Raw genomic sequence first — 25,274 nt, 5'->3', positions numbered from 1 at the left:
TATGGTGTTTACCGTACCATCCTGAGACCTCAGAACTTTTGATGGTATTCATCAGTATAAAATTCCTCAGAAGCAGAGAAGCATCAGTATCCTCAGTTTGCAGATGGAAGACTGAGTTACAAAGAGGCTAAATAACTTGTCTGAAATGAAAAAGGAGGAATGCAACAGAGTCAAAACTTGATCCTGAGTTTCCTAATTTTTCAGATAGTGCTGTAAGCCCTGGGCTGCCCTTCTTTACATTTATCTACTGTACGGTAGTAGTACTATACTAGTTTAACCACTAGTATGAAATGTAAAGATTTTTTAAAGTCACATTACAATACATAAGAATATCTTCTGATGTCAAATCTTTATTTATCTTAACTGTCATTATGGGATTACAGTGTATGACATCCCACTGTGCTACACAGAGCACCTCATACCTTTCAGCATCGTCATAATCTAAGAATTACAGAGATGGGACCCGTCAACTAACTAACACAGACCTAAGCACTAGGTCAGTCAAGGTCATTCTAGCTCAGTGTCAGTGGTCTCCAAGTGGATTTGGAGTGGATGCTATGTGAGAGAGTGCAAAAAATAAGGCCTCTATATGTGTGGTTTGTGGTCTTTATTTTCCCCAATCTACTTACACAGTGAAACTTTCCAAAGGAGATATATATATATATATATAAAACTTGTTGCAACAGAGGCCGTATTTAATTTTAGTGGAGGATGTTTACAGGCAACCGGAGCTCTCCAAGATGTGTAGTCTCCATATCCACTCTAATTCATGTGACAGATTGTGTGCCACAGACAGCTGAGACTGAGACTTTTTGTACTAGCAATATCTTTAGAGTACACGGTTTCTATTTTCTGATGCAGAAATAAAAATTGTACCACCACCCCACAGATCCTTCTGAGCTGCAATGCAAGGGAGAGAGAGATCAGACTACAAGAAGAAGGGAAATCAAACAGCAATGTTAGCTACACCTTTGTGAGGACTCCAGGAACTGATCTCCTTTACTGTTTTCAGGTCTACAAACCCATAGTCATGGCGCTTTGAGTCTACTGCAGTTACCTGGAGATAAGGCTCAGAGTCCTTTATGTAAACAGTGATATCAGGACCTCCCCACTAATACAACTCCATTTATGGGTGTGTCTGAAATATATAAAAGTATAAATGGACTTTCAGAAAGGTGCCCTGCTGACACTGAAGATGACTGAGGTCTCTCAAAGTGTAGTACTGGGTTTCGGGGAAACAAGTCTCAGACATTTCCCCATTTCTTAAGGAAGGATAGCCTGTCACCCTTCTCCATCCCAGGCTCCTTTGAAGGTCTCCCAGACCTGGAAAATAAATACGAGGAAAGTATCTCCAAGTGAAATTCCTAGTCTTTGAGGGCAGGAGTAAGCTCAGCACTGAGTTTTCCCTGTATGCAATGGGGGAGGCAGTAGCCCAGGTGGGAGCCAGCTCTGCAGAGGAAGCCTGCAGTCGATGATTCGGGAACCGGCTGGGATTTCAACATCCAGTTTGAGCCAGACAGGCTAGACCACCCACAGGCAGCCCACGTAATACCTGGCAGCACTAGCCATGGGCTAGCATCCTTTCATGCCATGTAAGTACGGGACATAGCTACTTCCTCAGGACTGCTTGATGTGATTTACATCAAAAGACAGCTGACGGGGAACATCGGCAGACAGTGAGACCCTGTTGGTCTGTAACAGGCATGTGGCTGAGCTGGAGTGGCATTTTCAAGACTTTGGTAGGAAACACAGCTATGATGATTTTAAAGGAATATAATTAATTATTTTTTAAAAGTATTTATCAAGAACTCTTTCTAAGCATGATGGGCTGTTAAGGAGACAGTATGAAAGCACTTGTACGAAAGATCCAGAATTTGAGTGATGGAGACCTGCATCCTGGATCAAATGGCGATTGGAGGTAAACTCTCGGTATTTATGAGATATGATAGGCAAGAAGTGCTTTCAAAGAGAAGACAAGCAGCTTATGCTTCCTATTATGAGGAAGAATCAGTGGAAGTATGCAAGAAAAAGAGCATTAAAATCAAAGTTAATGGCCAAGAACACAATGCTAGATAGACAGCATGCTAAACTGGATTTAAATTCACAGAATACAATGTTGCAAAAAGCAAGGTATTTGGCAATAAGAATCTGGATGATAGTTTTGACACTCTGATGGATGGAAAACTCATGTTTTAAAATAGGCTGCATGGAAAGTATTTCTTTCTATATATAGACTAGATATAGTTTGGTTGCCAAATCTGCAGGTAAGTCTCAGATGATGACTAGTCACCATTACAGAAATAATGTCTGATTTTGTGTTTTCAGAGAAGACTACCCAGAGATAGAGGGTAGAAGGAGGAAAGAAGAGATACATTGAAGAGACTAGTCAGCCCCTGTCAGGCAGCTGGGAGGTGGATGAGGATCACCAGAGTATCCCCTTTGGGTGAGCTTCTGAAGGAACGATAACAGGAAACAAAGGCTGAGGAGAACAAGAAGAACCGCAGAGCTAATGGAGGACAAGAGTTCAAGCACATAGCTAGCTGTTTATGATGGTTGATAAATCAAGAAGAATGAAGGTAACTTTGAGATATGATGAAGAAAAAGTCATTAAAGATTTTGGGAAGAATGGCGTCAGTGGCCCAGAAGCCAAATTAGAGTCTGCAGAGCCGAGAACATGTTTACAGTCAGAGGGAAAAGAGTCAGGGGGCTTGAGAGGCCCAAGAGCAGAGGAAGGAAAAGTACTGGGATGGGTTCTGTAGGATGTGGTAGACTTTTGTGTCTGTAGTCCCACTGAAATCAACAGAGATGAATTCCTGTAGGCATGGCACTGTGTGTGTACCATCCTGCAGCACTCATGAACACTGCACGCATTCTAGGGGGGACTTTGTCAAAGTGAGGAACTGGGAAAATTATCTGAGCAATAGTATGTTCGATGAACATGGTCATAGAAAGAATGCGTTAGTCAAGGCCCAAGAAGATGATGTGGCAATGATTGAAATACCAGATGATGAGAGTCTGGGCAACAGCTTCAGCTGTGGGGATAGCTAGGAAGGGGTGTATTTTAGACAAGTTATTCAAAAGTCTCAGCAGCCAAATTAATGCACTTGAACCCTGCTGAGATGATTCATTATACACTGTTCTGAAAGCACATTATTTTATAGAACTAGAGTTCCGTTCATTGAAAACTCAGTTTTATGTGTTGTGCTCCACATAGGTTTCACTGACTGTAAAAGATCTTACCTTCCACACTTTGGCTGTATTAAAGCCAAAGCACTGCTGCTTTTGCAATATAAAGTAATTGAACCTTTCCATTCTTTATTGGGCTCCATAGGATGTGATCTGTAAGTATCCTAACTTCAACACATAGCAGACAGAGATCTTAAAATAAACAATACCAAAGTTTATTTTAAAAGAAATTTCTCCATATTCCTATAGTTGGGTGACTCATCTCCTCTACGCTGAAGTCATGATCTTTCCTAAGACCAGAGTCTCAGCAATAATATGTAAGTCTACATAGCTTTACACTGAAGTAGAGATGTATCTTTATTTTCAGTGAAAGAAATGAGTGATCCTGATGAGCTTTACATCTAAACTCCAAAAAGAAATAAATTTATACACAGCCCAGCTTCCAACTCTTTATTTCCAAGTCAATCTTTACCTCCTTTAAATTCTTAAAATACACTTAATTAATTAATTTTTCAAATAGTGATCTAAAATAATAAATAACAATGTTGGAATATTATGCCCAGTCTGGGGCCTCCCAAAACCAGAGCAAGACCACTGGAGGGCCACAAAGGCATTTAGGGGCTGAAGCACTAGTCCTGTGAGGAGATGCTGAGGGACATGGGCTTGTTTGTCCTGAAGAGGTGGTTTTGGGGAGACCTAACAGCTCCTTCCCATACCTACAAGGAAGTTACTGAGCAGGTGGAGCCAGGATCCTTACAGAAGTCATGTACTGAAACAGGAGAGGTTCACACTGGGTATAAAAAAAATAATTTTCCCTGTAAGGATGAATAAGCACTGAAAGAGGTTTGCTCAGAGAAGCTGTGGACTCGCCTTTCTTGGACAAGGTCTTGAGGAACCAGGTCTGAGCTCTGCTGATCTTGCAAGGTCCCTGCCAACCTGGATGATTTGGCAACCCTGTAAAAACCATGAGTTCCAAAAATAGGGTGAGAAGACTGCCCAGTGCACCTTTCAGACACCCACATAGCTTCCCTTCAAACCCTACCTGGCCACCTGGTATCTCTGCAACATTCACAGTGCACAAAAAACCCAAACTCACAAAATTGTCTCTGGTTTGAAGCAATAAAATGATTGAAGCAATCATTTTATTTTTAATTTTAAGCTATAATGATATTTAAAAATTGTTTTCTGTGTAAAGCCAGTGAAGCAAAACTATCCCAAATTCTTCTGTTGGGCTACAGGGTTTTCAATATTCTCTGTGGCAAAACTAGGCTGATTTAAAAAAAATGTGTTGTCTCAGCAAAAATACCCGATGCCTCATGGAGGAAGACTGTAGGTATTAAAAGGCTGTGATTAGAAGCAAATCCAACTAAATTCTCTTACATATTGAGTTGGAGATCAAAGATTGCCTTCTTTCTGACTCTCCTCCCTCTCTGAAACATGATGAAACTCCTCAGTTTTTGACCTGCTTATGCAGGCTTTGCTCATGTAACACTTCCAGCAGTATCCATGAGCATTTTGCCTGAAGCAGAATAAATTCATTAAAGCTTTATGTTTTCATTAAGGGCTCAGGGAAGCAAATGGAAAAAAGGGGTAACATCTCTAAAATAACTTTTGTAGCTCTCTTGAGTTTAATTTCCAGTTCTTTCTGTAAAAAAAAAAAAAAAAAAGAATCACAGAAAAAGTAATAAGAAAAGTATGCTCTAAATGATGTATATCCTCCTCTCCCAGTTTGGACTGGCACAAGACAACCAGTTCCTGCTTGCCAGCTGTGGACACCATATTTCTCTTGGAGTGTGCAAGAGCCAGTGTGTTTGTGTGTGGATATCGCATTCTGAAGGTGAGAGTTCAAATTCCAGCTTGGCAGCTGCAGATAATCCACTTCTTTTGGAGAATGGTGATTTCAGGTTGCCAGCATATAGATCAGAAAATTACAAAAAAATTAATGTATACCAAGCTAATTCAGGCTTTCTGTTTTGCGCCGCTTTCCATCACACTCTAACTATAGCATAGAGGTTTGCAACATGTATATATATATATGAGTTTAAATTTGCTCTAATACAGTCTCAGAAAAATGGCCTGTGGAATGCAAAGATGAAATGTGAACTGGTTTTTACATAGTTTTTTACATACTTTTACATAGATTTTACATCTTCTGCCCTAAGCTTTGTGCAATCACTGCTTTATCTCTCATACACATACAAACCCAGTCATACAAGATCATAGAGTAACTGAGTTTGGAAGGGACCTTGGAAGATTGTCTGTCTAACCTCTTGCTCAAAGCAGAGCTAACTTCAGAGTTAGGTTAGGTTGCTGAGGGCCCCTTGACCATCTGAGTTTTGAAAACGTTCAAGACTGAAGATTCCACAGCCTCTCTGGGTGACCTCTTCCAGTGCTTATCCACCCTCACAGTGAAAATCTTTTCCATATATCCAGAGAGAACTTTCCTTGTTGCAAGCTGTGACCATTGCCTCTTGGCTTTTCTCTGTGCACCCTATCTTCTTATAAGCTCCCTTTTATATCTGAATATATGTATTTATATGTTTGTTTGTATATATGCATTTATATATTGAATTATATTTATATATTGCTGGTATATTCTGTTTTAAATGTATGTTTAGTTTTTACTTTGCACTTCCTCTGTTTCCTCTGTTTCTTTATCACCTATACATCAGATAGAGAAAATATTTAAGATATTTTTAAAAAATGACATCCTTGAGATTAGCCCTATCTCTTTGAGACACCTACCTTGTTTTCCCACTCTTTCTGTTGATTACAGCAGGAAAGAGGAGCAAAGATGACTGGATACCTGTAAACACAGAACTGTTACCACCACGAGCACTGATAATCAAAAGTGGCTCTCAAAATGATCCGTTATTAAGAGGAAAGAGATAAGATGGAAACTTTTTCATTGTAATGTCAGAATTTGCAGATTACTTCCTTGTAACAGAAGCATTGTTCAGCATAGACATATCTTGTATTCAACATCTTGTCTGAATAACCTTCTAATTTAGCAACTGGCTTTGGAGATGTCTTCCAAGTACAATTTAGAGACCTTTACTACTTAATGTTAATAAAGGCTAAGTGTTAAATGTTGTGATGTTAAGCACATGCTTTCTCCAGCATATCTATTTAGCAGTAAAGTGATTGCAATATTTGTTGGAATATACAAGAAGTACCTCTGCCAAATGATAATAAAGAAGGGAGTTTAAAAAGAATTTTGGACAGCTAAGAATCCCTAGATAAAATCCTAACTATTTGTGTAGTTAATCTACAGTGAGTTTCAGAAGTAAAATTGCCTCCATTAACATAAAAGCATATGTTCAAAACACTTTTGTAATCTGCAGAATATTATACTTCTCCACTGTCACATCGTTGATTACCCCTTGTCTTATATATCTAACAAACAAAGCTCAGGAAAAGAAATTAAAAGAGAACTCATGAGCATTCTCTCTGAAACACTGTCACCTCCTTTCACCCATCTCAGAAGAAAGCCTGGATCAATAGATAATCCTACACCAAAGGAGCAACAGCTAATGACACTAACAGGAGCCGGGTGTATGATCTCACTGCGCTCAGGATGCCAGCCCTTGAGATGTTGTTGTGACAAATATCTAAGCACAGAAACGAAGGTTTTCAGTGAAAGGGCAAGAAAAGAGCTTACATTCTGTCTTGTCAGAGGAATTGCACAGAGGTACCCGAGGACATATTTTCAGAACTTGAGAGCCACAAAATACAGCTTTTAATTTTAAAAAGTGCATAAACCACACTAGAATCCTGTTTTGTTTGGGATCTATACCCTGCTAATCACGATGGGAGCTGAATGCCAGCTTTTGCTTCACTGCAAGTTTTGGAAAGGTGTATCGTACCTTCCTTCTGGAACAAAAATTTGGCTCATTTCTGTCCTTATAGTAAGGTAGAGCTAAACCATAGTGGAAAAAAAGTGCAAATTTAAGGTCATCATTCTTCAGAGTAAAATTAAATTAGAAAATAGGGCAGAGAAACTGTGATGTCTGCCATTTCAACAATACCCCAGGGGCTGAGAAGGGGACTGCTGGAGCCAAAAGCATGAACCACAGTACGTAAGTAGCTGTAGACTTTAACCATGCCTATCTTCTGTTGATCAGCAGAAAGCCCATAAATCACGCTCCTTAGGGACTGAAAGGCTTAATTAAGTATTGAAATACTCAGTCCTGCACTGGCAGAGTAATACATATGATAATCTAGAAGATGTTGTCTGCCTTTAATTTCTACTTTCTTTTGGACTATTTTTTTTTTTTTCTCCACTGAGCCCTTTAAAGCAGGAGAATAAGTGAGGCCATGCCAAATGCAGATATTTCACTTTGCTTTCCCTGAACTCAACACTGAAGTTTTTATCATCACTTTAATGGGTATTTTCAGATTGGTTGGACCTCAGTGATGATCTTCATTATTTAATGTCAGCTTCTCTCCTTGGGGAAAATACAAAGTTTGGGTTTTTAGCTAGCATGACAATTAACAAAGGGAATATTACAAATCACATGGCTCAGTCTAAAAACAGCTACTGATCATCTGCAATGCCCTCATGACACTCCCAAACCTTCCTTCACCCCAGTCCTGGTTTGGCCCACAGCTGGCAGCTGAATATTTTCTGACTGATAGCTGGTTTGGTGAATACAACTAATAATAACACTGGGCCCAAGTCCACTCCCCACTGTGTAGTACTTCTGGGGAACAGCATCTTGCACAGTAAGCAATTGTTGCGGTATCGAAATCCACATTTTATGTGCCCAGAATGAGGGACGCAGAGGGATGTGGCTGGGACAGTTTCAGGCAAGGGATTTTTAAAAGTGAATGCATCTTGTGCTACTTCTGTCCCCTTAGAAAAGTGTCACCTTCAAAACTTAAGATGTCTTTTTAAATATTAGGAAAAGATAAGGTACCTTATATCTTATACCTTATATATATTTATGGGGTAGAAACTAGGCGCTAAACCGTTGAAGAACTTTAAGGATCAATCAAGTGGAACATATTTGAATGTCTGCAATTAAATTTCACCTGAATTGATGCACCTAAATCCAAAACAGAAATAACAATAATAAAAAACCCTCTCTCGGCTTGCTCCTCACCCTGGAGGCTTTGAACTCAGTGGCACCATTTAGCTTGATCTCAAAAGTCCTGGGGGAGCAGAGCTTTGCTTCTACCTCAAAGCAGCAAATGTGGAAGGCCAAGACCCTCTCTGACAGAACTATTCGCAAACCTTAGATGCAAAACAAGCACGAAATGTGTATCAATATTTTCAGTCTATCCCCTTAGCCCTGTCAGTGTGATTTATCAGACCTGTTATGAGAAAATCTCTGGGAATGGTCTCCTTGCAAACCACAGCTATGGTGACTTCATTGTTAAAGACACAGCCAGCGACAGTATGCTCATACTACACAACAACTGGCTATTTTCCCTCGTTTGCCTGATGATACCAAAACCTACATTTCTGAATATATCCTAAGTAATTAGAAGGGGAAGGCAGGGTGGGGAGGAGGCGATCTATGCCATCCCTATGGCTGCTGGGCCCCTATGCAGGATGGAAATCAGGATTTGTTAGAGAGAAGCAGGAGAAAGGAACCCACCGCCTAGGAAAGAGCCACGCTTGGGTTTCTGGTTTCTGCTCCCCAAAAGATACACATATACATTCATCAGTTACTGCATAAAATGTTACATGTGTCAAGCTACAAAACCACCTCAGAACGGGAGGCTGAGAGCCCACAGCTATAGATCTCCTTTGGAGCAACCAGCCCACAACACACTCTTTCTGTGATCAATAGTGATAAAGTTGTTGTGAGTAAGGAAGCAACGCATCTCTTGCTGGTTTCCAGTTAGGAAAGCACCCAGCTACCAGCACTTGGGGGGCAGGAGATGTGGATGTGAGCACCGAGGATAAGGACGGGTTTGAATACCCGTCTCTCACTCCCCGGCTAAGTGGCCTTGCCTGTAAATTACTGCACAGAAGAAACACATGAACTTCCCAGGCTTGTTTCAAAAGAAAACGGTGAACTTTGATTTGTTCTTTGACAATGGCTGTAGGTAAGGGCACGTGGTGACCATGTTTTTCAAAACCCTTCGCTGGTGGGGGCAGAATCTCCCTTATGGTGGCTCTTTGGAGAGCAGGAGGGACACTGTCCTGCCTCCCTAATACCTTTGGTCAGGACGTCATTTGCAGGCAACTGTAACCGCACCAGGACTCCAGCAGTTTCCTGAGCAGCTCCATGGAACAAACACGAGTCAGCTTTTGGGTATTTGTGAGGGAAGTGGAAGTCTCTGGGTTGCCGGCTTGCAGCTACCTACTCTTTCATGAGTTTTTAAAAAATGCCCTTCACAAGCCAAGGATAAGAAAATGGTTAGAAAGGGAATCAGCACTAACCGTGTTTGCTGAGTTTCACTCACCAGCTCTGATGCACCTCAGGCAGCCCTCAGACTGCTGTGTAACACCCAGGGCATGGAAATCACCTCGTCATCCAAGCTAAAGGAAGCCAGACCCAATGCTTTGTGTTGGTATCTGCTTCTCTAATATCATTTGATAGAGTGATACAGCAAAGCAACTGCTTGCTGGGTCAGCCAAGGAGGCTGCTATTCTGTGAAATGTTAGGTGAACATTGCTTTGCTACCTCAAGTTAAAATTCACATTTATCACTACAGATGTTTTGTCAGATGTTTCACGCTTAAATTATGATTGTCTGCAGGGAAGGGGTGAAAAAGAAAGGCAGGAAACAGCACATAAAACCAGTCTAGCTAGATAAATTTTTCCATGCTCTTCTTTTTGTAATAATAAATGTTTGCCGTGTCTGCGCCTGCACGTGAATCCTCAGGATTGCCACCGTGTACCTGGATGTGGTCTACCTGGAGCAAAAAGCAGTGGGCACAGAAGAGGTCCAAGACCAGGCTGATAGGGTCATAACATACAGTTTTGTCAAGAAAGTCTGCTTTTTACCCAGACTGCCCACTGCCTGTTTGGAAGAGGCCTGGAGAAAGGCCAACAACGGTGTTTTCTGTGGAGGGGACACAGGGCAGGAGCTATTGCCCAGCCAACAGCAGGGAACCCAGCAGCTGCCGAAAGAAAGGAAAACCGCAACTCACAACTGTAAAATCAGCTATTATTAAAGAGGAATATGGAAAGAGGGGAAAAATTCTGAAGAGCTAATCCTAAACTTATAAGGTGGGAAGGTAGCAAATCATCTTTCTTACCAGTGGTAATAGTAGCAATACAGTTGCAGCATGAAACTCTGCTGGCAAGACTTAGAGCAGACCTCTCCATACCACTGATGGTTTTCTCACTCACTCGCTCACTCAGTCACTCACTCAGGTCATACGTCATTCTTATGTTAATGCTTCCCTCCTGAGAAATGCAAACTACCCTTGGATGAAGATGATTACTCCAGAATCCCTCCCATTCATGTTCATGCTCAGGGCGTGACTCAGATGTTCAGAACAGGAGCAGGATACTCCTCTGTCTCCAGAGGACCCATCAGTGTCCGTAAACTTTCTTCCAGAACTTCATCAGAACTCAGGCTTGGCCAGCCCTGTGTCAGATCCTGGCCACATTCATACTGTAGTTGCTGGGACCAATTTATTTTGGACATTCCCAGCTATTGTCCTTGTGTGGATGGTTTGTACCGATGGAGATCTTGGACCTCTGTCCAAGGCAAGAGAAAGCGTATCATGCCAACCATGGAAAATATACTCCTAGCAAGTTCTGGGGCCTGCATAGCTGCATGGCCGTGTCATACTCTGGTTCTTTAGCGCTGGCATAGCTGCATGGCCGTGTCATACTTTTTTGTTAAATATGGGCCAGTTGCACTGTTTGGTACTGGCACATTTCCATTCAGCTGTCTCATGTACAAAGGTGATTATGACAGAATCACAGAATGGCTGAGGCTGGAAGGGACCTCTGGAGGTCATCTGCCCCAACCCCACTGCTCAAGCAGGGCCACCTAGAGCTGGTTGCCCAGGACGATGCCAGATGGCTTTTGGATATCTCCAAGGAGGGAGACTCCACGAACTCCCTGGGCAACTTGTGCTGATGTTTGGCCATCCTCACAGTAAAAAAGTGGTTTTTTGTGTTCAGGTTGAATTAAATGTTTTTTAACTTGTGACCATTGCCTCTCACCCTGTCACTGAGCACCACCAAGAAGTCTGACTCCTTCTTCTTCTTTCCATCCCATAAGGTGTTTATTTATACACATGGATAAGATCCCCCTGAGCCCTCTCTTCTCCAGGCTGAACAGCCCCAGCCCTCTCAGCCTCTCCTCGTATGTGAGATGCTTCAGTCCCCGAATCATCTTTGTAGCTCTTTGCTGGACTCACTCCAGTAAGTCCATGCCTCTCTTGAACTGGGGAAATGAGTGGTGGTTCTTCTGAGCTGGCACAGAGCCCACCAGGCCAGCGAAGTGGACACAGGGCTGAGACTGCTTAGGAAGCCCGAGGACAAAAGGTCTGGGCCTGGTTGTGGGCAATCTAATCAGGCTGATAAATCATTACGAACATGCAATCCCAGATCCAGCAGAACAGAGGCCGTACCAAAATTCCATGACAAATATTATTTTAACACCTAACCTGGTAGAGTCTGTTTATACTGGGTCAGAAATTTGGCTGAGGTAGCTGCAGCGTGTTTAATTAAATCCCAAATTGTCTGCAACTTTCTGCATTTGACACTGTAATACATACAATATTGACTGAGAAGTTCATTCATTTTTATGATTTGCTTTTTCAATCTTCCAGCGAGATACTCTGGAAGCAGAGAGTTTTCGTAAAAGCAAGTAGTACCTTAACAGATAAAACACGCTGGAGCAGCTAATGAAAATAATTTCATATTTTCAGTGAAAAAAAAAATAATTTAAAAAAACAAACTATGTAAGTCATACCTGTCCAGCATGAGACTGCGGACATATAAGAAAAATCTTGCAATACTGTGTAAATTGTTCAAACAAATAGTAGAAGAAAACTACCCTTTGAGCCAACCACCTGAAGTTAGCAATTAGCATAGCTATGCTAAGAATGATTCCCTTTGCAGATATCTCATATGTCTCAGATATCACTAGCTGATACCTCAGTCAAAATAAATCCACTTTGTCACTCTGTTTACGCTGCTGGGGAGTTTTGGTTAAACCATAACCTTTCCATAAACCGCACTGTTTTGTATACAAGGTATAGAAAGTATTTGTGTTTGGGTTACTGGCTTCTCAATTAATAGTTTGTTTCTTTTAAGAAAATAACCAGTTTGCTTTGAATAAAGCACTTAAGCTTTGATTATAAGGGAACGACTCTCAAACTTGCTGGGCCAGGCCTGCTCCAAAAATCATTCAGGAAGTGTAAAAGCCACCCTGGTGCTTTCCTGAGAGGTGAGATATTGAAGTCCAAATCCTTTTTCTAAATAGGGAAAAAGAGGGACTTAAGCCTGCAGCTGAGTGTCTCAGGCATGTGCTCAGACTGTACAGCAGATACATCCCTCTTCATCTTTGTTTGCTTTCCTGCTAGGCCAGGCATCGCGGGTACGTTCAGAGGGTGCCCACCATGCAGGCTGGACGCTGCGTGCGCGCCAGCTGAAGGAACACACCGTCAGCTCTTGCAAAGCTCAGCCTGCATGCACGGAATCGGGATTTAGCCACGTGGGGAATTCAGAAGTCTCAAGGGTTAGATTGCAGCTGTGGAAGGCATTGCAGGTTTAAATTTTGGATGTAAGCACCTGAAAGTGAAAGGATTTTCGACCACTAATTCATCCTGTGGGGTCACACGGGGACACTACTGGTGACAAATGGTCTAATAGTTATCAAAGAGATTCCCCAATTACTGTGATCCCACTGCCTGGCTGAAGAAAGATGGATGAATACTGGCTGTTCTTACGCATTTCTGCCTGTTAAGCTAACACAACCTAGCACGCTAACTAACACATTTCTTCCTTCTGGTTTCTTTATCAACAGAGTTATGGTTGAAAACAAAAATTAAAAGTGAAGAAAACACCATACTCTAAGTCTTAGAGGATCTGAGTAAATGTTGCAGGAAACCTCCCATAGACTTGATGCCAGATGTAAAAGTATAGTTAGCTACACTGTTCACTTGAAAGCCAGACAGACAATTTTGGGAATGCACAGTGTAGCTAGGACAATATTGCTGTAGCAGCCATGGCACATCCTTACGTTTTGCTATTTACAGGGCAATCCTAACATTGCTATAGTTTGGGGGATTTTTAGCACAGAGATTAAATCTGCGCTGCAAGTGAAATTGCAAGTGTGAGCCAGCAGGCAGGTAGCAGAGAAGAGCCAGCAGTTTGGGCATCACCGTGGGCTGTGCAAACCTGCTGAGGACACCGAGACCTTTCTGACATTCTTAATCTGCGCTGAGTCTTGCAACACAGCATCCTCACGGCTCCTGGTATCTAGAGCAGATCACTTCAGCCTGGCATGGGTACACCCTCCTATGCAGTGGTCATACCTCTGTTTTGTGGAGTACATCCTTAGCTCTGCAAATGCTTTAGATTGTCCAAGCCCTGTTCACACAGAGCTGTTTACTAAAATTTTACGGGCAGATCAGGTGGATCTAAAGAACAAGCTTGTTCTTCAGTGAACTTTGCACCTTCTCTGTTCGCCAGTTTGACAGATATATCTGGAAGGGGGCTTGTGGCAGGATCCTGAAATCAGGTCTGGGGTTGGAAGCTCCTGACTAACACAACACCTACGTTTCTAGTTCGATATTCCGGAACATTTGACAGCATCAAGATACACGAGCCACCTATAGTGCTTGGAACAACTATGCTCTGTAATTTTTTATCCTCATTTTAGATCAATCTAGCAATAATAAACTGATTCTTACGGTTCCTGGCAGTCTGCCCCAGTATGAGAAGTATTCTCTCCCTTGTTTAAACTAAGGATCATTCAGCCAGACTTCTCCTCTAGCTCTGGGAGGTTTGGACTGCGGTGATTTCTTGCTCTCGGCCATCCCCACATCGTGTTATTTATTTGTGGCATTTTGTATAAGAGCTCCTATGCAAATTCTAGCTTGGAGCCTTTGTCCAATGGGTAGCGGGAGCTGCAGTCTGCCGTTCCCCCAGTGGCAAGCCTGCTTCGGTGTCACTTAATAAATCACCCTTCCAAACACAAGAGAAAAAATATAAGTATGTTGGAAATTTAAAATTGGATCTTTTCTGTCATTCTTCTCTCATCACAAATAAACCAAAAAGAAAAGAAAGATGCTTGTGGTACTAGAAGCCTTTGGATTGTTGTAACTACTAACCAAAACCTCCAATAAGCTGCCAACCAGACTACTTTGTTCAAGCTTATTATTCCATTTCTGTTTCTGCCATTTAACTCCTCAACTGTAATATTTCCATGCAAACAGCATGGCGTGCCCAAAATATCTTATCTTACATTAGAAAGAAAACAATTTTTTTCAGGGACAACACTGTATCTCTTTTCCCCCATATGGCTGCAACTATGCAAACCCAAAATGGTTTCTCTCTTGGCAGGCAGGCGGGATTCCTAATGAGCTAACACAGAGAAAACAGATAAAATTAAGAGACAAATATCAGAGCCTATTTTATCCTCTTTCTTTTCCCATGATGCCTTGTCCAGCTCTGACATCCCCATTATTACCACTACCTAAAGCCAACAGATATTTAGAAATTACATTTCAACCAATGTCATCGGCTGACGAGCCCCGCACATCGATGTAAATTTAACACTTCTCCCCCATATTCATGGCTATCAAGAATTTTTATTTTGTCCATATCTCTGCTCTAATTTCCTCCTAACTTTGCCTAGGACTTTTTGATTCTTCTTATCTGACAGCTTCTTTTCCCTCTCTTTTCCATAACATGCTTCATGTTGTTTGACACTGTCTCTGTACTTTCCCCAGGCTTCTCCTCCACTTGCTACGTCCTGTTTCTTTGGACATCCCTTTCAAACACTCTTCTGGAGTGGAGGCTTCCCTCCATGACTTCCCTTGACATCCTTTATCTTTACTCCCTCATACGAGTCCATAATAATTCCTCAGTTTGGGAACAATAGAGCTGGAAAAACCCACGGGGGCCAAATACTGCATCTCAGATTCCCCGCTGCTCTGGAACCAGCGATTTTGAGTTGATGCATCTTGCACCAATCGATGGATACCGTTAGTTAAATAGATGGATCCTGCCAGCTGATAGATATCCTTTCATGTCCTATTTACTTTTCTCACAAGTGTAGAGTTAACACATAGAGGGGGTGAAAGAGAGGAGGGCTGTGTTGGCTCTCTCCATGGGATCGACTCAGAATCTGTAGAGAAAGTGAAGATAGAGAGAACATGGTGAGGTACCGAAATATGTGGGCTTAAACTAACACAGTGTATACCTCTTTGTGGATCCTTCTGCCTACAAGTTCAACAGTCCCACTGAGTCTGGCTCTATACATGAGTAAAGCACATATATGATAGCCCATTAATAAAGTTTAACATAATTTTACTTTTTTTTTTCCAGGAAATTCTGTTTTTAGTATGTTATCAACTTTCAGTTCTTCTGACTTCTAACAAGCCTTTTGGGAGATTTTTTTTTTTTCTGAGCTGGTTTTGGTGGTGAGTAGGAGTGAAGAAAGAAATTCAATAAGCCTGCAGGCAATTGCTGTACTGGCAGTGTGCATTGCTTTTTATTTTGGAATTGGCATGAAGGCCCTCCAAGTAACACAAGCTCTCCTTTTTGACAGAATTGACAGATAAATTATATAACAAGATGCAGTTGGATAGTTTTTTTGGGGGATGAGGATTGAGTGAAGTCAAAATGGAAAGCTCATTCCACATCAGGGGTATTCCTTCACTGCACTATTAAAATAAAGCACCTTTGATCCAAAAGGCTCCTATGGAACTTCACAAAATGTAGCCAAGATGTGGCTGTCTAAATTAGGTTCCTCAATCTATAGTTGGACATACTAGTAACAACTCGATAATCACAAGTGTTTGACCTCTCACAAATTCTGTTTACTTGGCGGGGCAGGGACACTGCAAATTATTAGTACCTTTAAGCTATGCAAGTAATTTTAGCTGAAACTGTATATTCTTTGAAAACACTGATTGAATTTGTACAAGAAACTAATATCTAACCATGTTGAAAGCCAAAATAGATGACTGTCCTTGTTTCTTCTAACTTAATTTGAACCTCCTGGAGCCCCACAGAATTTCTCTGGCATTTCCCATTCTTGGTAACACTTGCTTTATATTCAAATCATACAACATATTGGACTATATTTTTCGAGCTAATAATTTCCAATAAATGTTTTCAAAGCTTTGGAAACTGTCTGCCCTGAGTGAGTTTCAGATCCTTTGGGGAGATTTATAAGGAGGTATGAAGTGAAGAATGGAGAGGAAAAGAAGTTGAAATAAGCCTTTTCCTACATACACAGTAAGAAGTGCATGGCACTAAACAAATAGTCCTAGTTAGGTCAAAAATAAACCTGCAGAAAAGAAATAAACAGGTTGCTCTCTATTCTATCTACTGCTCAAAACTCAAAATTTTCTGTATTACAAACAAAAATTATTTGTTCTTTTCCAAAAACCATTAGGAAAAAGGGGTTCACATCAAGAAAATCATATGACACAAGGTTCATATAAGTGAGAAAGATGAACTGCAGTTTTGTGTAGGATAAACTCTTACTGTCTAAATGTCATCACCTTTTTGCCTCTTCAAAGATCTATCTGGCATCATGGGAGGAAAAATGCTCCTTGAAGCAGTAGAAATAGGCACCCGCCCAAGTTAACTATCATCTGAACAATTATTATCAAATAACATATTGCATTTCTGTGGCCCCTACTGTACAAGGATATGAAAACATACTGAAATAATTAAATTAATTAACATCCCAACACTCCAAAAAGGTACTTTAACTTCTAATTCCTAAGTGCAGACACAAAGATTAAATTTCTTTTTTGTGAGATTAAACAAGAAATCTGTGTCCAAGCCATGTGTGGAATCTTAACCCTTGCACAACCAGCCTCATTGTTCAATCACAAGGTTGATACCTCTACACATTCAACAAATGGCTCTTGGGCACAGCACAATTTTTCCTTAAATACCGTAACTTCTGATCACTAAGAGCAACTATTAAGTGTTCCCAACATGGGTATAAAAAGATAGTTGTCCTGAACAGTTGCTTCCACATAGCCCGCCCAGGGTCATTATTAGAGGAATATAATCTGCACGTTCCCACCTCTTAAAAACTCAAGCCAGCCATAGCTGAGCAGCATGGCCAGCACCTTTCCACATTTCTATTGCAGTGTGTGCAAGCTCTCACAAGCATCCAATTTTTTTTCATGACAAATTCTTCCATGTACATTGGATGTTCACTGCAATAAGAAGCTCAACCTACTGAAACAAGCTTAAACTTTTAAATTGTTTGCATTAAAATTTCTCTTCATGGCCAACTTACTATATTCAGGGTTGGTTAGATCCAGGAAGACAAGCTCCAACATCACAATCATCTAATTCATACATGTTTTCAAACTCCTTAAGCTATGGAATATGTTTATATTGCATTATGATTTTACCTGACACTAAAGTTTGAATTTGTCCAATGGCCATAACACATGTATGAATGCAAACCCTCACACAGAAGATATTTTGGGACACAGTGGATGGAGAAGTGTAGTCCCTACCATCAGTGCAGTGTGGATGGGTGAGGTATGCTGTGCCTGGTCTAGTCTGCTACCACGTAGCCTACTCTTTTACAAGGGGAGATAGGGATTGTACATAGCCTGAGTTCAAAATGCCCTCCTATCACTGAGCAAGAAACAAATATAGTACTTACGAAGATGTGTGTGGAGTGGAGTCAAGGAAGATGCTGAGATGTAGCTTACTCCCTAGCCCAGGCTGCTAAGAAACCATAGGCAACCTCTACTTGAACAACTTAATGTGAGTATCTTTGGATAGCTATAAATCAATGATGGTTTCGCTCTTTGCAAAGCACTGCTCATTCTCATACAAAATGAAAATATTCATTAGGAGGCCTGCAGTTTTGCATTTGCACATTTTTAAATTATAGTTTATTTAATCAGGGCTGCATTATACAAGTAAAGAAGAAAGTTATTTTACAGCCCATCAGCTGCCTGCTCAGTCACGGTAATGAATTAGTTTCACAGCTCTGCTCCTGTTGTCAGTTCTCACCCTAATTCTGAGTTCACGAATCCAGCTGCAGGGAGCTCACGCACATCTCCTGTATAGTTTATTGGCAGTCCATTCTCCGTACCAGCCACCATACCTTGCTGTTACCCACTGGCCTCAGAAGTCTTTGCTGCATTATTTTGCTAGAAGGAGGTAGATATCTATTTGTTGCCATCTTGTTTATTTACAAAAACGGTACATACACCAAACCCTCTGCTGATAGCTACAAAAGGATCGAGGAGAGCCAAGTCCACTTTTCAGCAACGCTGTGCTCTCAGTGCTTTCCGCTGACCTCCTCCATTCGCTGGTTCCTGGTTCTGACTTCCAGTTCCAGCAGTCAGTGCTTCTGGCTGGCACAGCACAGTCTTAGGCCACAAAACCCAGTGACGGCTTGGAGTAGAGAATAAAATGTCTGCCCTTCCAAGCTGCTGGTGGGATTTTGTCTAAACCTTTATTTTAATGTACAGCTCACAGGCATCCGATTTTGCTTTCCTCTGGGATATTAAAGGTTACATAAGGAATTATCAGCTAATTGGAGGGAAGATTAGGAGTTCCTCACACCATTCTTCCACTTGTACATGCTATAAAAGGAGCCCATTACCAGAAGCAGCACTGTTCCCGTTACCACTACCTTTCTCTTTTAATTAAAAATCCTTGAATGGCTTTTGCAGGCTTAATTTCTGATGGCATTTCTACAGTAGAAATTGCGAAGACATTTATTGAAACTATTAAAAATTTTATTAAAAAAATTACAAACTTCACCACACATCTTTTCTAAATAAGATTAGAAATGAAACATTTTAACCCCCAGAGAATCACAGCTTTACATATTACACTTGTTTAAAGAGAAAACTACAGTCTTTATTTTCTACAAAAGAAGGAAAACTTGACAACATAACACTGTAACTGCTCAACAAGTTTACTGAAAAAATAAACCAACTTTATTCAAAGAGTCCTTGCAGCAGGGGAAGTACAAGATTTCCCCATCTTCCATCTTTCTTCCCTTCCTCCCTTCAAAAACAAGAAAAGGAAAGAGAGGGAAGTCTTCCTCTCCCCTTTCCAAGGGCTTCTTTTACTACAGTTACTACAAATATTTTTGTAAAAGCAAAGCCAAAACAAGAGGCACAAAGTGGATCTTATCTTCATGTAATTTAAAAAGAACAACTATTCTTGGATGTTTATAAAATATTGCTACTAATGAGATTGCTAAAGCTTACTCAATGGAAAGTTACGATGGAATTTGCAATTGTCACACTTGAAGTAAGTTTCATCTACTGCCAACCTATTGCAAACTCATGCTCTGGCCAGCTTCCTCCTTCAGCTGAGAATGTGCTTTGCCTTCCCTCGTTTGCCCTCCCCTCCCTGTGTAATTCCATCATAACTCAGTTATTTTGTGAAGACCTCCTCGATTCACCGCGTGAGGAAGACGGTGAGTTACCAACACCTATGGCGACAGGCTCTGCTGAGCACACATCTAGCCTTGCGGAAAAGCCGTCCGGCGAGCATCACAGGGGCAGGACAGAGTGCTGTGGCAGCACCGTCACGTGCATCCCATGAGAGGTTTCATACTTTGAGATTTAGGTTCAACAAGACTTTCCTCTCTGAATAGCAGTGCTGGCACACATAGAAAAACAACTAGGGGACTAAATTCTTAGTGGGCCACTGAAAGCACACAGTAGATTTACTTCCCAGAGAGCCACCTGGAACTAAATCCCTCATAGCCTACAGGATACCAACATTTTGAATGAAGCATTCCCCTTTTGCTAATCAAAACCAGGTGAGATCTATGCAATTTAAGAGAATGATTTTACCAACATTACCCTAACTGCGTAACAGCAGATGGGTTTCAGAACATACGCACTCCTCTCCAACCATATAAGCATCTTTATGTTTTGGGTTTTATTTTAAAAAGGGTGACACGAACTCTTTCACAGCTTCTCCTAGGCAGAGACAATGTCAGGTGACTGACAGAAGTAATCATTTGTTTGAAAACCCCTTTCATCTGAAATCAGAATTTCAGAAAATTGGAAACATTACTTACAACATACTTGCAGGTACCTGAGATATCACCAGTGAATATAGCTTGTTCTGAATTTGACATAATTTTTATGATTTCTACTTTAGTGAACTGACTAGCAAATGTCTCTTCTGGAAAGTGATATGAATTCTCATTTTGAACTCCTGTTCTGAAACCCATCTGGTCGTGTCCTTAAACCGGTGGTTTCAGTGATCACTGCACCAGGATTTAAATGCTAGTGCAAAACCAAGACATTCCTCACCCACCACCCCCCTCCAAAAAACAAAAATCAGCACACAAAAGCATTAGTTCTACAACTACAGCAAGTTGAATGGAGTTAAAAAGGACTAAAAAAAAAGTCACAATCATTTAATGCATGAGAATGTAGTTAAAGTGTTGAGTTTTTGTGAGATGGACTGAACCCTTTAATGGAGGACCCTCTGAGATGTACAGTAGCTTCTTGGTGCAGGAATTCAAGCATGGAGATGACAAAAAATATTTTGATGCACAATACATTCACAGAAGGTACTGCAATCATTTTGAACTGAAGTTTTCCTTTAAGGTTTGCACAGGGAAAAAATTCTCAAGCCTCAAAACTGTTCATGTAACTCATGTTTCACTCAGTATCTGAGGGAAACAACCAAGAATTTAAGCAGTGCTACAATCTGCATGTATCTTTTCTATGTGTGTGCACCTGGTAGATGAAAGTTCAGAAAAAACAGAATGGAAAGCTATAATAACATAGTATTGTGCTCCTGAGATGAGATGATTTTAAAACTCTATTTAAGTAAACTCTTCCTGTCAAAAGGAAAGCTACATGTGGGCCGTTTCCCTGCTGTTTACAAAAAAACATTCCAATTCTATCTCATTTTAAAATTCTTCAATTATTACACAACAGTACTTTTGTGATTGTGTTATCAAACAGGGAACATGGCTATTACGCAATATGGATTGTTCTAAAGTGAGTGTTTGGGGGCTGCAATGATACAGAATGAATCTACAGTTTGCAATTCAGTCAATCTCGAGAGAAAACTTGAGGAACAATAAGAAACGTGGCATAAAGAGCATGCACAGCCTTAGGAAACTTTGCTCTCAGAAGGCAACTTGCTAACTTCAGCTCTGAGTCAGACTCTTCATCCCTGTCACAGGAACCAATCCTATACATAAATAAAGTGAATCCTTGTGCTGTAGACCAGCTTTTTGCCTTGGTGTTCATAGTCCAGCAACAATCTACCTTTCACTGTTTATTTCCACTTCTTTCCACTTCCACTTTCCACTTCCATCTGCTAGGCCAGCACAACTGTTTTGACAGTCATAAGACAAAATACATAATTGATTATAGCTAGGTCAGTTCTTCAAAGCCACAAACAGTTGTGCAGCATGAGGGGTTTGGACAAAAAGAGTGTTGCAGGACAGCGAGAACAACTGGCCAAGGAGCATACAGAGGAGAAAGTGTAAAAGAAGCTACTTGCAGAATCAGAGTGCTTACTGAATGTGCTAGTAACCAAAACCTAATGATTTCTAGGAAAAAGAAGGTTTAAAGAAACAATTGTTAATTACATCGCCACCTCGCACATAACCCAGTTCTAACTTTATTCTTCTACAGTCCTTTATGTAATGGTAGAACACTTCTCCTTGCAAATGCCCTGTACTCCTATTACCTACCAAGTTATGAACATCAGTATGATTTTTGCTCCTTCCCCCCCCCCCCCATTTTTACAACTGTGAGCATTACAGGATTAGACTGTAGCACAATGAGAAGTTAGATTAAATCATCTGCTGGAAAACACTTCCATTACTCTGCTGTATTAAAGTATGTTTTAAAACAAAGGTATTAGTATGCATATTAATAAATATGACACATTCAATCATAAAATAATTTAGACTGGAAAGGACCTCTGGAGGTCAATGAGTCCAAGTCCCTGCTCAGAGCAGGTCTAAGTCTATCAGGATGGTCAGGTACTCATCAAGTTGAGCATCTCCAAGGATGGACATTCCATAGCCCCTCTGGGTGACTGGCTCCAGTGCTTGATCATCTTTATGGTAAAAAAAATAACCTTTTTTACTCACCTTTAAGTCTAATTGGAATTTCCCCACGTTCCAATTTGTGTCCATTGCCACTCATCCCTGTCCTCAATGCACCTTCAAGACCAGCCTTGCTGTGAATTCTCCCATGGAAGGGACTGAAGACAGCAATCACATCTGGTTTGATTACCCCCCTTTTCTTAAGGATGAACATGACTCAGCTCTCAGTTTCTCCTTTTATGTAACATACTCTTGCCTCCTCACCATTTTGGTATCCCGCCACTGGACTTGAACCAGAGGATCACTATCTGCCTTGTATTAGGAAGCCCAAAGTTGGTCACAGTACTCCAGCAGTGTTCTCACAAGGGGAATAATCATCTTCATAAACCTGCTGGTTCCGCTCTTTGCTAGTAAAGCCCAGACAGGACACTGCGGTTCTGTTACAGGCATGTCTCTTTCCATAAGGCTGTGGATGTTGTCTGCCTGGATGTTAGTAAAGCCTTTGACACTGTCCCCCACAGCATTCTCCTGGAGAAGCTGGCAGCTCATGGCTTAGGTGGGTGTACTCTTCACTGGGTAAAAAACCTGGCTGGATGGCCAAGCCCAGAGAGTTGTGGTGAATGGAGTTAAATCCACTTGGCAGCTGGTCACAAGTGGTGTTCCCCCAGGGCTCAGTATTGGGGCCAGTTCTGTTTAATATCTTTATCAATGATCTGGATGAGGGGATTTGAGTGCAACCTCAGTAAGTTTGCAGATGACACCAAGTTGGGTGGGAGTGTTGATCTGCTGGAGGGTAGGAAGGCTCTACAGAGGGACCTGGACAGGCTGGATCAATGGGCCAAGGCCAATTGTATGAGGCCCAACAAGGCTAAGTGCTGGGTCCTGCACTTGGGCCACAACAACCCCATGCAACGCTACAGGCTTGGGGAAGAGTGGCTGGAAAGCTGCCCAGCAGAAAAGGACCTGGGGGTGCTGGCTGACAGATGGCTGAACATGAACCAGCAGAAAGCCAATGGCATCCTGGCTTGTATCAAAAATAGTGTGGCCAGCAGGACTAGGGAAGTGATTGTCCCCCTGTACTCAGCACTGGTGGGGCTGCACCTTGAATACTGTGTTCAGTTTTGGGCCCCTCACTACAAGAGAGACATTGAGGTGCTGGAGCGTGTCCAGAGAAGGGCAATGAAGCTGGTGAAGGGTCTAGAGCACAAGTCTGATGAGGAGCAGCTGAGGGAACTGGGGTTGTTTAGCCTGGAGAAAAGGAGGCTGAGGGGAGACCTCATTGCTCTTTACAGCTACCTGAAAGGAGGTTGTAGAGAGGTGGGTGTTGGTCTCTTCTCACACGTAACAAGGGATAGGACAAGAGGAAATGGCCTCAAGTTGCGCCAGGGGAGGTTTCAACTGGATATTAGGAAAAATTTCTTTACTGAAAGGATGGTGAAGCATTGGAACAGGCTGCCCAGAGAGGTGGTGGAGTCACCATCCCTGAACGAGTTCAAAAAACATGTAGATGTGGCACGTCAGGACATGGTTTATTAGGCATGGAAGCATTGGGTTGACAGTTAGACTAGATGACCCTAGAGGTTTTTTCCAACCTTAATGATTCTATGATTGCACCTGCTGACTTGTGTTCACCTTGCTGTCCACCATATCCCCAAGTCCTTTTCTGGAAAGCTGCTTTCCATTTAGTCCATGACCCCTGCCTGCATTGCTACATGAGGTTATTCATCCCAGATGGAGGACTCCACGCTTAGCTTTGCTGAACTTCAAGATGTTCCCCTCAGCCAACTCCTCCAGCCTGCTGCAGTTCCCCTGAATTGCAACCCTGTACTCCAGCATATGGGCTACTCCTCCCCCCCCCCCCCAAGTGTGGTATAGCAGACAGGATGGGGTTAGACACAGGAGGGTAAAGATAAAAGCCTGCCTTGAAACATCACTTCTGAAGAAAGACACCTGCCATCTTCATGGGCAAATCAGCTCCTGTGAGTGTTTCCCAGCTAACATGTAAGAGAGCTGGTGAGTTAAAATAACTTTTCACAGGTAGATGAGTTCCAGAACTTTAGGAGCAAAGAGGGAAAAAGGTATGTGGTTGGAATAAGGTGAAGGTCAGTCATTAATTCTTCCCCTCAACCTTAAATGCAAAACTGTATGCAGATATACTGTCTCTTCCTTCCCAATATTCACATTTGCCTCACTGATCAGTCATTATACTTCACAGAACCCTAAACAAGATCTTGGATTTTCTGGCTTAGAGGTGCTATGATATATTCTGCAGTGCAAAGGTGCTAAGGAAACCCACTGAAGTATGACACACTGGCTGAAAAAAAAACCCCAGAAACTTAAGAAAACCCCTTCAAATTACATTAGTCAAACAATACAGGGTTGTGTTGCTTCATGAATCTTAAGAACTTCAGATTTCAAAATAAAAAGCTTTAAACCATACCCAGCTCGTTAGCCAAACCTTTTGAAAGGCTTTTCCCCCCAAAACAAAAAGCTCTACTCCAGAAAGTTTCCAAGACTAGGCAAGATTAAAAAAAGAGACTTAGAACAGGAAAGATTCTGAAGCATGAGCACACAGGTCTACCCAAATTATTCTGCACGTAAAGTATGTTAGGTTTCATAAAAGGTATAGGCTACACATGCCTTTGCTCTACCAAGCTTCTTCTGTGACAAACAAAGAAAAACATGGAAGCACAGAAAAAGATTTTGGTTTGGCCTAACGTTCAGTGGGGATCCATTTGTTTGTACCATCCGCTTTTAATTTTTTAAATGCAACATTTGCAATAGATAATAACTAACTATAATTCCTCACTTCCAAACTCAGACAGCTCTGAGAGCAATAGCATCCTTTGGTACAAACAAATCTAACAGAACTGACGTTTTAAATTTTGCAAACTGTCATCC

At 41.5% G+C, this 25,274-nt stretch overlaps 1 protein-coding gene across 2 annotated transcripts in view; it reads right to left on the bottom strand.

Annotated features, from left to right (window-relative positions):
• The window catches only part of RSPO2 (R-spondin 2), a 139,600-nt gene extending 114,359 nt beyond the window's left edge, over window positions 1-25,241 (bottom strand). For both annotated transcript variants that reach the window (XM_072852032.1, XM_072852033.1), the window contains exon 1: window positions 22,419-25,241. In XM_072852032.1, the coding sequence (XP_072708133.1) occupies window positions 22,419-22,587 (169 nt within the window). In that variant the 5' untranslated portion in view covers window positions 22,588-25,241. The remainder of the gene's footprint in view (window positions 1-22,418) is intronic.
• Window positions 25,242-25,274: the final 33 nt, after the last annotated feature.

The sequence above is a fragment of the Ciconia boyciana genome, chromosome 2 (genome assembly GCF_034638445.1).
Source record: "Ciconia boyciana chromosome 2, ASM3463844v1, whole genome shotgun sequence".
Classification (NCBI taxonomy): Eukaryota; Metazoa; Chordata; class Aves; order Ciconiiformes; family Ciconiidae; genus Ciconia; species Ciconia boyciana.
The sequence above is the reverse complement of the archived record's forward strand: the minus strand, read 5'-3'. Positions and strand labels throughout refer to the sequence as shown.